Genomic DNA, 14,575 nt, shown 5'->3' with positions numbered 1-14,575 from the left:
ATTCTGAAAAATAATTTTTATAAATTATTTTACAAAATACATTTTTTTTTAAAAATAAACTAAACAAAATTAGACATGGCCTATATTTTAGTTTTTTCTTACTATTCATGCATACTGAATATTAATTTATCAATATTCAATGCATAATTTTTTATTTTTAAACTCAATTTAACACTTAAATACAATTAATTTATTTAAAAGAATTTATTTTTCTTATGTTGCTGCAAAATAAAATCGATCTGCAAGTGACTCAAAACTGCATGTGCGTTCCATCTATGTTGCATTGACATCAAAACGAGCTATTTTTAATTTATGCACTGTATATTTTATTTAATATTCAATAATTTAAAAAAAAGTTAAATTTATAATACCTATCAATTTTGCTAAAAAATATAATATCACAAATATTTATATTAAATTCAATAAAATGATAATCATAATTCAACAAATTTAATGATTAAAACTAAAAACACAACGCAATGCAAAGCAATCTTTAAATTCCTTTTTTAAGTCTATGCAATATGTGTTGATGTAACATTAAATTTTTTGAAGAGTGGTGGATTATAGGGTCCCATCATCAACTATTTTCTCTCTATTCATTTTTTATCTTTCCTCTAAAGATTTGAGTCAACTGCACTTCTAATGGTTTGAGTCAACTGCAGGTAAATTTCACTTTGCAGAAATCTTTTCCCTTATTTAAATCATATAACTGTACACACACAAATAAACTAATATAAAATTTACCAATATTACATTAATAAAAGTTATAAATATTGACATACAGTAGGTAAAGAGTAAAATTAAAAGCCGTTTTACCAAAAAAGAGACAGAGTAAAATTAAAAGCATTTACGACCATGTTAGCATATCCACTAAACATAGTATTTTTGGTAATTAATTATACAAAACTTCAGTGTATCAGGCAAAAATAAATAAATAAATAAATAAATAAAAAAACATAAAAAAGCTCAATGCCAAGATTGGAGATCAAATATTTTGATTCCATATATATGTAGCACCGATACCGACACAGAACACGGGATACGAGACACGACATGACATTCGGATACGATAATTTTAAAAAATATTAGATTTTGACATGTTAAGACACATTTTGATATTAAATAATATTTTAATTTTAGTTGCGTATATTATATTTAATATTCAATAATCTAACAAAAAAAATAAAAGTAAACTTATAATACTTATTAATTTTGTAAAAAAATATAAAATATTACAAATATTTATATTAAATTCAATAAAATGATAAGAGTAATTTAACGAATATAATTGTTAGAACTAATAACACGACATAAAGCAATCTTTAAACTTTTATTTTTTTTGAGTTTTTACGAGGCATATTAAAGTATCCAAAAGTGTCAGTATCGAAAAATGGATAAGTGAGGTTTTTAAGTGTCATAGCATATATCAGATGAAACCCAATTTGAACAGTGTTTAACATTCTAATTCTAAACAAAAAGAAGAAGAAAAAAAAAACAAAAAACAAAAAAGAATGGCGAGCGAAGAGGAAACTGTGGCTGAGGTTGAAGCTGTGGAAGCCGTTTATGGAACCGATTGCTCACTTCTCCGTTCTTTCCCTCCCCATTTTCACATCTCCCTCAAACCCAGAACCGCTGATGTTACCTCCGAACAGGTCAATTTCTTGGTTTTTTTTTTTTGTTTTCTCTTTTGGATTCTTTTTCCTTCAATTTATGATGACCCATTATTTAGTTCTAATTCATCAACCCAAAAAAAATGAGTCTTGTTTAGTTAAAGTGAAAAATAAAATAAAATTGGGGTGTGTGTGTGTGTTGGGGGGACATAGTAATATTGAATCTACATGCTTATGATTTGCGGGCAATGATTTGTATGAGAAGATTTTGCTTTAGTAGTGGTATTGCAATTATTATATGGACTATATTCTCAAGCTACATCAATTTAATGAGCTGTTGCACAAAGAGTGTGAAGTGTGATTTTCTTGATGATATTAAATCTACTATTTTTTTTTTTTTTTTTAAATCTTTAACTGTTTTGTTTCAGTATTATATTTGGGTGGAGTTGTGATTATGCAAAAGTCTAGTAAGTACCCTGGATGTTTCAATCTTCATGGTCTGTTATGATGTTCAGGTTTTACAAAGTTGTGACATGTGAATGCATTTTTTCTCCCTTGAGCTGTTTGTGTTGATTTTAGACATGTGAATCTCCCCTTGGAACTAAGTGTATGATTGTTAATGGTTTTTTATATTATTTTTCTTTACAGTTTGTAGAAGTTATTCTAGAGATACAAGCAAGCCCTCAGGTATGTTTCACTGAAAATATACATGTGATCTGAGTAAATTTGCTGGGTTGCCTTCAAATACAGTAGATTAGGATATTATATGAATAAATTTTGAATTCTTTTTAATGGGTGTTTGGCTTCCATATGGCGTAAAGCACATGGTCTTTATAAAGGGTTTCCCTCACTGATCGCTGTTGGATTGGAAAGCTTTACTTCATTGATGTTTTCTTTTCGTTGGTTTCTCCTTTTAAAGGAGGATCTCTTATCCTCTTAACTCTTTGTAATCATCTTTTATTTGGCTTAGTGAATTTCTTCTTTGATAAAAAAGAAAAGAAAAGAATAGAATTAGTTGGATGCCTTAGAATAAAGTAGCTTAGGATATAAGGTGAACTTTTTAAGCCACCTTCTTGCTGAGGGACTGTATGGATAATTATGAGAAATTTAATTTTGTTGGATATGACTAGTCATCTTCCACTTCCATCTCATTCCTAGCTTAATGTTGATTGTTTAATCTCCGATTTATATCAGTAGGCACAAGCTTATGAATTTTTTCTCGTTATTATGATAGTATCCGAAAGAACCACCGTGTGTTGCTCTTGTGGATTGTAAGGGTCTGGATGAACAGAGAAAAAAGCATCTATTAAATCACATACAAAGTAAAGCCGACGAGCTCTCCCCTTGTTTAATGCTTGTAGCTCTCTGTGAGGTAACAATTGCATTATTGATCTAGCTGCACCTTTTGAAACAATATCATCGATGGTTTTACTTCATATCTGTATGCCCCTTGTTTGTGGATAATCTTATAAGCATTTAATTAGTAACATCTGTCGCTTTGCACTACATTTTCACTTGCTTTGCCCATTCTGTTATGCTCCAGATCCCCATAGTGAATACCTCCCTTGATTTCCTCATCACCCCCGAGCAATCATCTGTCGCTTTGCACCTTGCCCCTTCGGAAATATACTTTAGTTATATGAGGTCTATCAACCTATAATTTTATGTGAGTAATATCGTAGATGAATAGAGTCCAGTTGAGGTCCTTGGTGAATCATTAATTATATGTTTGTTTAGATTGCAGCATTCATCTCTCTATTTTATCTTGTAATATTTTGGTTAACTAAGGAATCTAGAAAACATTAATGAAGAATATTAACCATTGAAATGCTGCTTTATCTTGTGGGACTGCAGACTCATTCATTAAAAATCACTTCATGTCATTTTTGCCCCTTTTATGTTTCTGTTGTAATACATAAATTTTTTGCTTTGTAGTTTTTAATATATCTTTGGATAACATGAAAATTGTGGAATCTGCAAATACATTTAGCTTGTCAAATATAGATTTTCGTGCAATAATGATTGATAATTCATTATTGAAATGTATTTGAAGGAAGCGGTAGAGAAGCTCTCAGCTATGAATCATCCTGATGGTGATTGTCCATTGTGTTTGTCCCCTTTGGTTCCAGAAGATCACCAAAGTGAAACCTTGCCTTTTATGAAGTTAATGTCTTGCTTTCATTGTTTTCACAGGTAGGCTCTTATTAAATTTATCTTTCTGTTCTCGTGTTCATTACATCAGACTTTTTAGAAGTTTTATGAAGTTAATTTTATCTTGGTTTGACATTAGATTTTCAGATCTAATTTTCACTCCCAATATTGTCTATAATTGGCAGTGAATGTATCATTAGATGGTGGAATTGGCTTCAAAGTTCTAAAGAAGCAGACTCTGCTAATTCAAGTAGTGCAACTGCCCATTCTGACCAAGGTATAGATAATTGGAAAAGTACTTTTGACCCCAAGTCTAAAATTAGTTTTCAATATGAAATTATTCTTTTGTATAAACAAAGCATAGAAACTAGGAGGGCTAATATGTTGTATCAGAAAATCCTCCTAAGACATGGCTGGCTTCTAAAGTAGATGCATGATTTTCAGATTCAATCTGTGTTCAATAAATTAGAGAAAAATCAGCCTAAAATATTCGTAGTTTACTGTTTGTCTTTAGCTAAGTATAGTAGCATCTATTCTATTCTCCTTGCATGGAGAACTTGCCTCTGTCATGCTTTATTGCATTCCAAATAAATATCATGAAAATTCATAGTATAATATTTTCCTATGGAATTTCTGTCTTTTATTATTAGATAATTATGAAAAAATGGAAAAGGGTGCTGGAAACTGCCCAGTCTGTCGCAAGCCTTTTAATGCCAAGGATTTGGATCATGTGCTAGATCTAGTTGGCTCACGTTCTTCCCAATTGGTGAGTTATTTGGTTCACCACTACAGCATGGAATGTAAATGAGAATTTCAATATTGGTTTATATTTGTTTGTCTACAATGGCCTATAGTTAGATGGCAGGTGTTGTTGGAACTTGGATGAATTGCCTTTGGGACCATGCTTGCAATCTGATAGAGTTTTTTCTTGCTGCATGCTGTAGATAATGTTTTCTTCCATTGAAGAGAACCTGATGATTCCTAATGGTTCAGAAAGATGATTTGGAAGTTTTGTACTAACATATAATGGGCTCAACTTTATTCTGTTTATATTTTTCAATACTAATTTATCTGGGTAGGGAGATATTTGAGAAGGAAATTTACATATCTTTTAGGCTTCTGTCATTTTATTGGCATCCTTAGTTCCACTTTATAGTGTTTAGTTTAGTGGCATTTTCAAAAGAAAAGTACTTGAATTAGCAAGAACCTATTTACTCTTTTCAAAGATGGAAGTCATTCTCCTGCATAAATTATTTCAACTTACTTTTTAGTCATCCATCATGCGAATAGTGCTTATGTCAAATCTGTCAACATCCACTTGGTCCACTCCAGTTTCTATTGGAAATTGCCCATGCACTTGCTTTTCCCCTAGCATCATGAGGCACAACATGTTTCTGCTAGTTGTAAATTGCTCATTATTTATTTTCTCAGTCACCAGTTCTATATTTTCCTTTGATAGTATTATCTGTCACGATGTCATCTTATGTTTAATAAATGGTGCTTAGTTACTTGTAGTGTTTGCTTGTATTATATATTTATGTGGGTTATGTGAGATACACTTGGGCATCAGCTGACACCCCTTTTATGTTTTGTTGGGATCTTTACCTTTGATAGGAGTTTTTGATACTTTTTTTTAATTGTAAATTAATATATGAATAGGGAATTTAAATACCATTGCCCTTTCTTTCCCTTTGGCCATGTTCTGATTAACCCCAGCTTTTGAAGAAGAATGAAATAGAGCCGACATGATACTTTGCTTTCTCATTCTGTTTGGTTTTTGTCAAGATTGTACTCTGAAATGCTAAATATGCAGCCACGGGCACATTGATGCTCAGTGGCACCTGTAACTGCTGTGATTTTGTTTAGAATATCTTGAAAGATGCATTATAAAAATGCATATACTTTTCTTTTAGTAATGAGGTGGGAGATTATTTCAGTTAGTTTGATTTTGACCTGTTAAATTATTTTCTTACAAATGGTTCTGGCATCTGCCTTGGCCCTGCATGTAGCGGAAGTTCTATAGTACTAGCTGCCCTTTAGTGTGTTGAATTTGATATATAGGTTGTGGAATTGAATAATTGATAAAATTTCAAAAATATATACTTTTACTGAGCCACTGTGTGTGGTAAAAGAATGTTCATACTATGTTTTGCTCTGTAAAATAGCAGCCAAGTTTTGCCAATTTACAAGTTATAGATTATCAAGAGGTCTTAAAACCAAGATTCAATTTCAGTTGTAGCCTTATAGGCTCAACATTTGGATGGATTGTGTCAACACTGCTAACTTGATATTAAGGCAAACAAATTGTTTGAATCATAATAACCATGTTTTCAAAATTAGTTCCTTTTATGTTGCTCTTAAAAGTTAGTCCTTGTTTTCTATTGGAATTCAGAGTATGGATAATGATGAAGCCAATGATGAGGAAAAGCTTCTTCAATCTGAGCATGAGATCATCAGGAGACAGAAATTTGAAGCCATCTTAAACTTACAGAAGGAGAACAGTGGTTTGTTTGAACCCAAAAGAGATATAGTAATAATGCCTGGTATGTATCTTCCACAACCGGTTGCAATGCCCAGTTCCATGTCAACCAAGGAATCTGATGAGGTGCAAGAAAAAGATCCACCTGCAGTTGGTTCAGGAAAACATGCCAGTGGAACCTCAAATGGACCAAGTTCTAGTGGGAACAGGAGTTTTGGTGCAAGGAGGCAGAGAGCAAGAAGTGATCATCACTCTAGTTCAACTGTGAGAAATCCAAGAAAACAAGTCCAGCAGTGGGTAAGAAAAGATAATCCTAGCAATAAGCAATAGAAGTGATGTCTCTCACTGCTATATGTCATATTTATATATCACATGAATGTTGAGCAAGATACAAAATAGTAGGAAAAGACAGAACTAAGAGCTAGGTACTTCCCCCTCCCTTTTCAGTTGGAGGGGTGTTAGAGGAATAGAATGAAAGCAAAAAAGGAAAGACTTGCACATGGTGCTTAATTCATCGGTAATTTCCTTATTCTTTTTTCTCTTTTCATTTTGAAGAAGGCAAGCTTAGTGCAGTGGTAAAATTATTTTTTTGTGACCGCAAGGTCATGATTTGCAAATATGCAATGATAATGTTGTGTACAAGGTTTAATGGTGAGTTTTATTTTTTTTTTTTTTTTTTTTACTTTTGATTGTCATGAAAAAATTTCATTCGCAATGCTCCACACTAAGTTATTTTTAATTCGGCAATCAAGTTATGGCATGACACTCTCTAAATATCATTTGTAATGTTATTATTATTTTTTCAGTTATATTCTTATCTCGTGGATACTTCTATTAAGTGGAATAAGAGAGTATTAATGGATTAAGGAAGTAATTTAGTCTGAAGAAGTTATATTTTCTTTTCCTAAAATTGAAAGTATTTAATAATTTTTATGTAAAAACATTAAACGACTGATATTTTGAAATAAAAGTAGTATTTTTCACTACTTAATTATTTATCAAAGATTCAGAATTACCCTTATATATTTTATTTTATTTATCAATTATCAGTATAAATTTTACACCATTTAATTATGTTATAACATTAAAATAATTTGACTGTGACAATGTTTGCATAAAAATTATTAAATTCTTATAATGATGTGATAACATATACCTCAGTGATAGTATAAAAAAATTTCAACTAAATTGGACCGGCTATGTGACATCAGAGAACCGTCGTTCATTATTTTCAGGTATTCTTTTTGTGGTGCATGTTGTCAATTATTCTTTATTGCTGTGGTTTATAACCCTGTAAATCGTGAAGAAAGGTATGACATTAATAAATTAGTTAAACAAATTTCAGAGTAGCATCCTCTCAAGTCTCATCTTTACTCCATTACATGGATAATCAATTATCGCCTAAGCCTTGCAGCCTGGACCTGAAACGTTATCATCATACTACTAAATCATTTATGAATAAGGATGCAGAGTCACAAAGTTTTCCACACCAGCTTAATAAATTAGTTTTCTGTCCGTGTCTCTGTGTGTGCGTGCGCGAGTCTTAAGATGTCTTTATTTTGGACATAACTTTGTTGCCCTCTACGAGTTCAATCTCTTGATGTTTTTCTCGACTATTCTAATGGTCAAAATGATTATTGTGTCCTTAATATTCACTCTCGAAAAATATCACCCAAGGTATTACCTTCGATGAACATATTTGCTTTTGCCTTATTAGATACATTGTTTCCCCTGGCTCTCCATTCTTTTACCACTACCTCATATCCCATCAGAAATTACACATACCTCACTACCCCCCGCTTCCTCATCAAAAATTTCATCACTGTGGCCTTAACACAACTCACCTATGAAACACCGATACGCAGGAATTTTTCTCCCAACGTATCGGACACTTCCTGTACCATAAGCTTTCGATATGAATATTACCGTATGGGATTGGCCCAAAAATACCTAAATGAGGAGGGGAGGAGCTCCACTAAGGAGGCGAGCGGCGTTATCGACCTGGGTCGCTTGGGGTCGGAGGGAGGAGCTCCACTGTGAGGAGGCGAGCAGCGACCTCTTGGGAGGGTTGCTTGGTGAGCTCTATGCCGGTGACCGCGGGGGGAGGGATGCTGTTGCAGGAGGGTGGCAGCTGTAGCAACCCGTTGTATACTGGTATGTTATCATTACATATGATATTAAGCGCATTTACAATCACATGGGTTAAATTAAAATACGATAAAACTTTTTCCTTTTTCATTTTAGAACCGATTCCGTATTTAACCAAATTCAAAACTGTAATTATAACTCATACACAATTGCGGAATAATTAAATCTAACTCATACATATCATACATTACTTATTTATTATTGCCATGTGGTTCCCATAAACCGACAAGGCTGAATTCATAATTTTACTATATTCAACACTGGCAGCCTCTACGTTTTCCTAAACTGGGGCCGACTACATAACCGTAAATTCCCATATTTTATTATGTTATATTAGACCTCTCAAGCTTTCTAGAGGTGTATTACAAGCTTCAATAGGATATGTATAACTCTAGATACATTCGTCGTAAGCCAACATCCTAAAACTGGGCTATAGGGAAACATGGTAGCAAACTAAACTTAAAACAACGGAAGTTGTACCGCCCAATTTATTCTAAAATTTTTATACAAAAAACTATACATCCATAGCTTTAATTTGATATATGATACGCCTCGTTTTGTTAATGAACGAAGGAGATACGCCCAATCAAAGCTGTTGCCCAGAAGCTGGTAGCAAGTCTGCAATTCTAAGCAGTGATCACTCTTCTAAAAATTGGGGGCGAATTCTATCGCAAAAGAATCCCATATTTTAGGACAAGATAGTAGACATTCTAAGATTTAATTTGGTACCTCACTCGTCTCACCTTTTAGAGAAAAGAATGAGTTATGATTTTCTAAAGATGGAAGTGATTCCTAGATTCTATAGAAAATTTGACATCATCATTTTGTATTTTCAATCTAAGGTCATTTAATCCAATCTTATTACCTAATTGACATAGAATGGCCACCCGTTGCCCGACAAATAAGGAGGCACTTACATCCAACAACAATTACCATATTATGATGCTTTCTTATTCCACAAATTATTTCCATTTGGTTACTTAAACATCAAGTTGTTTAAGTTCCCAAATTATCATACAACCTCATCTTATTTCATGCTTATGCCAATTACATTGTTTCTGCAATTATTTATTACTTAGCCATATCAAGGCATCACAATATATCAGAATAGGCCTAAGCTCTTCCATCATAGATATATCATAATATTACATGTCTAGGTCTCAAATGAACATAAATAAAATTACATCATAATGGCCCAATTACAACTTGGACTCAGACAAAATATCACATGAATAAAACCCTCACAAGGTATGCATCCAAAATAGCATTACATAATCACGTTCATGTGCTAAGTCCCAAAGTGAATCCAAATATGCCAATCCCAAAATACAATAGGGCATCCAAAATATCAATAATCCACAACCATATTCAAGCTTCTTGCTCAAGGATCCTCCAGAACCATCAGCAGTACCTGAAATGTGGTCCCTCCAGAAATGGGGTGAGATTAAAAATCTTAGTAAACCAAGGGTATTGGAGGGTCGCTCCATCCAATGGTTCACTCAATGTGCATAAATAATAACAAAGGAATAGTAAACATACATTATATTAGCACAAAACATTTCCACACGGAGGTCATAATACAATACCTATCCCACATCACCAACTCACAAAGGTCATTACCATACCCATTGTGGAGGTCACACAGCCGTACCCACTGTGGAGGTCATTACCATTCCCATGGAAGATTTCAATCACAATTATCTACTAGCCAGAGATCACAAATACACATAATATATCATACATATAATTATCACATCCAATCAAATGCATAAGCATACTATCTGACAATTGGTATCATAAATCACATCATCTAATCTAACCATTCCTCCCAGTGGAGCATGGTGAAACACACAAAGGGATTAACCCCAAGACCAGAAGTTTACCTGAAAGCAAACCTCCTCTTGACAAGCTTTCCAATTACCAAGCAAGCTCGCAATACACTTTACACACCAAAGTTTACCTATACAAGGTAACTATTCCAATCAACAATTGAAATCAATCAAAACCATTAATCAAATGGCTATCCAATCAATACAAAACATTTATGAACTCAAATTCATAACTTACCAAATTCTTTTTGAACAAGAACCAATGCCTTCGACACACCTAGGCAATACCTAGTCTTTCATCAAGCAATCCAATTGCTTCAATCTAAAATATCACACAATCAAAAAATCAACACACAACTTGACATTACAAGTATCCAAATACATGAAAATCATACTTTATTCATGCATAAATTTCGGCCATAGTCCATAAGCAACCACATTGGTGATTTAAATTCCTTTTTATCATTCACATTGATTCCTTAACATATTATACAAAGGGACAACCAACCAATTCATGTCATAAACCTCCAAACACATGACAATTTCATCACTTTCTCAAGTCCTATTTTCGGCCAAGACTCAACATAACCCATTGGTTATTTAATCCCATTTTATTCATTATTTCATCTCACAAACAATTACTCAAGCACACCATAGGTCCAAGCTACACTTCATCACTTTTTCCATGCATAATTTTTGGCCAACAACAAAAGTGAGCAAACCATATGATTTGAACCACTTTCCATCAATTAAATCACTTTCCAAACACACTTTGTACATGAATTTAAGTCTCACTCACACCCTAATACCATGAACTTAACCACATTTTCCATGAATGCATAAATTTTTGATCTCCATTAAACATTGAGTAAAGAGAGTTTTTTTTACCTTGAATCAACTAACAAAGGTCTAAGGAATGTCTTTCAACCAACCAAGTAAGCAAAACAAGCCTCCAAGCTCAAGAACACCATCAAGGTCGCCACTTTCTAGGGGAAGGATCTCCTCACACAATAGATTTCAACCAAGTCTCTAAGAAGGAAAGATGATCACAAGCCCAAGACAAACATCTTTCATGCCAAAGTTAAGGCTAAAAATGAGTAGAAATGGAAGTGCCACTCTCAAGCTCTCCACAGATGGCCTCCTCGATTTTGGCTGCTGCACCTAACGAAGAAGACAAGCCAAAATGGCTTAAGTGGTGTCTTGATTCCACTTAAGTGAAGTCTTGACTTAGGTCAAAGTTTTTCACATAGAAAATTACTATTTTACCCCTCACTTAAACTCCCACCAACTTATGTTTTCATCATTAAATCGATATTTTAACATTCACCAATGTTCATTAATAAACTCTCATTAGCTTATTTTCAAGTTTTCAGGTAATTTTGCACAGTTGCATTTTTAGCGCGATATTTTCACTATTTACAAGTTTCCCAAAAAATCACCAAAAATCTCCAAATTTTATTCTTAATCCAATTTCATCATTTTAATAACAGAATAATATATAATTATTCATATCACATGTTAAGGTTATTATAGCGGTAGCGCCTCTGGTGTGTCGGAGAATTCGACGGGTCTGTGGGTTGGGGGTTAATCGTCATTGTACTTGCGCTTCAATGAGGGTTGGGTTATGGCGTCGTTGCCCACTGAATATTGAGATTCGTTGGCCATGAGAATTGTATAGAGGAAAGAGAATAAGATAAGAAGATGAAGAAAAAACCCTAGCGTAGGGTGGAGTCTCGATACTTGTACTTGATTAACTCCACCTACGGGGCGTGACTTGTCAATTTATATATCCAAAAAATCACTCGACACTCACAAATTCGCCTCACCATAATATCTCACCAATCAAATGCCAAATTAATTCAATTTAATTTTTGTAATGAAACTTAGGATTTTCCTTTTATTATATTTTGTTAGTGTGAAATACACTCTTTATATTAAAATATTATTTAATACTAAGACGTATGGAACATATCGAAATATTAGTATTTTTGAAGTAACATATCAACATCGCGTATCGAAAACATATCAAAAACCCTGTGTCAAAATTGGTGCTTCATAGCAACTCACAACCCCCTCCTTACCTTCGTGACTCTGCCAGCCTATATTGTTTGAAGCAATCATCTTTTTCGGTAATACCATATTATACGATTTAAATAATTATTTCTCTTTTCACAACTTTAATTCTTCATACAGTGCTTTTTTCTTCTTCCTATTTTGTAGCCTTTGAGATTTAACCTTCCATTTTTACCATGGCAATGACAAATATGGAATGGAGGGATGCCCTAACTCCAAAAAGGAGATATACTCACAATCGTACTTAGTCATTGGATCAAAATAGATCTTTAAAATTAAATGCCGCTTAGATGAAAAAATTGATCTAAGGCTCATCTCATTGTTAAAGCCTAAAATCAAATTGAAAATATTGATTATCATGATACTTACGCCCCCATTGATAAACTTGCCACAATCCAATTTAAATTGGATGTGGTTTCTCCTGATGGGACAAAAATTCGTTCCCATCTAAGCTTATTTTGATGGTAAAATTACATCTGTTCCTTCATCTGGTGACCAATTTTTGCCTCAAAAGCACATTTCTAGAACTTAGAAACAAAAGAACCAGAAGGGAACATATGATGATGTAATCAGTTGAGAATACAAGAAAAGGGGAACAAATTGACTCATTAATACACCTGCTCAACTAACTCACCCTCTCTGACCACTTTGCAAGAAACGTTGAAAAGAAGCTTCCAAAAAGTAGAAAGAGGTACAACAATCAAGCAGGAAGAAACGTGTATAGCAGAGAATAAAGAGTTACCATTGAGTGAGAGGAAAAGCAAGTATGGAAAATGCAGAAGAAAAGGCAAATCTCAACAATAAGTGTCCCATCCAACAACTTGCTTCACAAAAGAGCACTGTTCACACCGCCTCCTTATATATTCGAGAAACAACTCAAGTGGAATTACAAGTTTTTCCACCTACTCTTCTGGCCTATAAATAGGACGTTCCAACACGAAGAAAACATCGAATTCCTTAAGAAGAGATCACTTAGGATAGTTTCAGTTTCTACTTTTTAGTTGTATAGTTTTTAACAACAATTAAGTGACAGCAACCCTTCCTCCATTCTATATCTTCCATTTGAGACTCCTTAAGAGCAACAACCATATTTCTCTATTTTATTTACCTGTAACCTAAACTTGTTTCTTATTAATATATGTTATTATTTCTCTTCTCTTTTAGTCGTTATCTCTAAACTGAATCTCGGGTCTATGGGACTTCAATTTGAAATAATTATGTTTATAGTTGTAGCCATGGGCTAAGTTATGGAACAAAAAAGCCCTCACCTCCATGAAAGTTGGTCTACGGCCAACAAAGAAAAAAATGCAAAATGAGCTTTCTATTGCAGCTCCTTAATTGTTGCCACTCGACTGAAGCAAGGGAGGAATAGGGAATGGGCTTAAGTGTTTCTGCTCTCCCCCCCATGGATTCACGGTTTGGGAGGATGATGGAACAAAGGGATGCAGGCAGGGTTCCTTGACCCGCGCATGTATAGAACCAATCTTAAGTGAATTTGTTATGCCTTTTGTAGGAAATCTTAGATTTATGCGGAAGCTGTTTAGGACCTAGTACATTGGTATGCTTACCGAATCATCCTTGTTTCACAATTACCTCTCGGTGCGCAGGTCTCGTGTAGAATCTTTCCCTGTAGGATTCCTCTTCACGAACAGCTCACCTCAGCGCTGCAGCACGAACAACCTCCTTGAAGCTGGACTGTGGCAGATCTTCCAAACTATCTCTCGAGGAGGAAGGGGAAGTGTGTGGGCACTGATTAGATTCTGAGCTTGCCTCTTTCTCACAAAAAAGACCTAGGAGGTTGATGACTTAAGAGGTACTATTTATATGGGTTCCAAGAAACCCTAGCTCATTGGGCTTTAGGTTCCTTGGGCTCTTCTCATACTAATAACTCATTTGGGCTTTAGTAAAAGAGCAAACCCAACATAAAAAATAATAGTGATTTGGAGTTCGTTTGCCCTTCGAAACATAACTCACAAATTTAAGAGGTAAAACAGTGAAAATATCACAAACGTCCTGGCTGGTAAAATTCATACTAAATCGAGCTTTCAGAATTTCCTTGAAAGGTTTATATAAAATGAAACTAGACACCTGGGGCTACGCGTGCATATAAATTATAAGAAAATCGGAGGTCCGTAGCCCCGGAACGACAACTTGCAAGGTGCTTGCAAAAACGTTTCAAAAATCAACAAGTAGATAAAACGTCAAAATCCTTTTCGCAAACGTTTCAACATCTGTTTCCAAAATACTTGCTGGTCATAAAATTATAAAACAGCAATAAAGCCATA

The 14,575-nt window shown here is 34.0% G+C and overlaps 1 protein-coding gene across 1 annotated transcript; it reads left to right on the top strand.

Annotated features, from left to right (window-relative positions):
* The first annotated feature begins 1,467 nt into the window (after positions 1-1,467).
* LOC133316552 (uncharacterized) lies at positions 1,468-6,888 on the top strand. The gene is made up of 7 exons (XM_061518312.1): positions 1,468-1,652; positions 2,259-2,297; positions 2,845-2,982; positions 3,664-3,803; positions 3,947-4,038; positions 4,412-4,527; positions 6,154-6,888. The coding sequence occupies exons 1-7, from the start codon at positions 1,512-1,514 to the stop codon at positions 6,568-6,570; spliced, it is 1,083 nt and encodes a 360-aa protein (XP_061374296.1). The 5' UTR covers positions 1,468-1,511; the 3' UTR covers positions 6,571-6,888.
* The last annotated feature ends 7,687 nt before the right edge of the window (positions 6,889-14,575 follow it).

The sequence above is a fragment of the Gastrolobium bilobum genome, unplaced genomic scaffold (assembly GCF_033153095.1).
Source record: "Gastrolobium bilobum isolate Gb01-03AN ecotype WA unplaced genomic scaffold, APGP_CSIRO_Gbil_v1 utg2361, whole genome shotgun sequence".
Taxonomy (NCBI): domain Eukaryota; kingdom Viridiplantae; phylum Streptophyta; class Magnoliopsida; order Fabales; family Fabaceae; genus Gastrolobium; species Gastrolobium bilobum.
Note: the sequence above shows the minus strand (reverse complement) of the source record. Positions and strands in the feature narration are given on the sequence as shown.

Bases quoted from the DNA above. Each gene is read 5' to 3' on its own strand.
- LOC133316552 (XM_061518312.1), top strand. From the start codon at position 1,512: ATGGCGAGCGAAGAGGAAACTGTGGCTGAGGTTGAAGCTGTGGAAGCC. The intron at 3,804-3,946 runs GTAGGCTCTTAT...TATAATTGGCAG, and splicing joins TGCTTTCATTGTTTTCACAG to TGAATGTATCATTAGATGGT. The intron at 4,039-4,411 runs GTATAGATAATT...TTTTATTATTAG, and splicing joins AACTGCCCATTCTGACCAAG to ATAATTATGAAAAAATGGAA.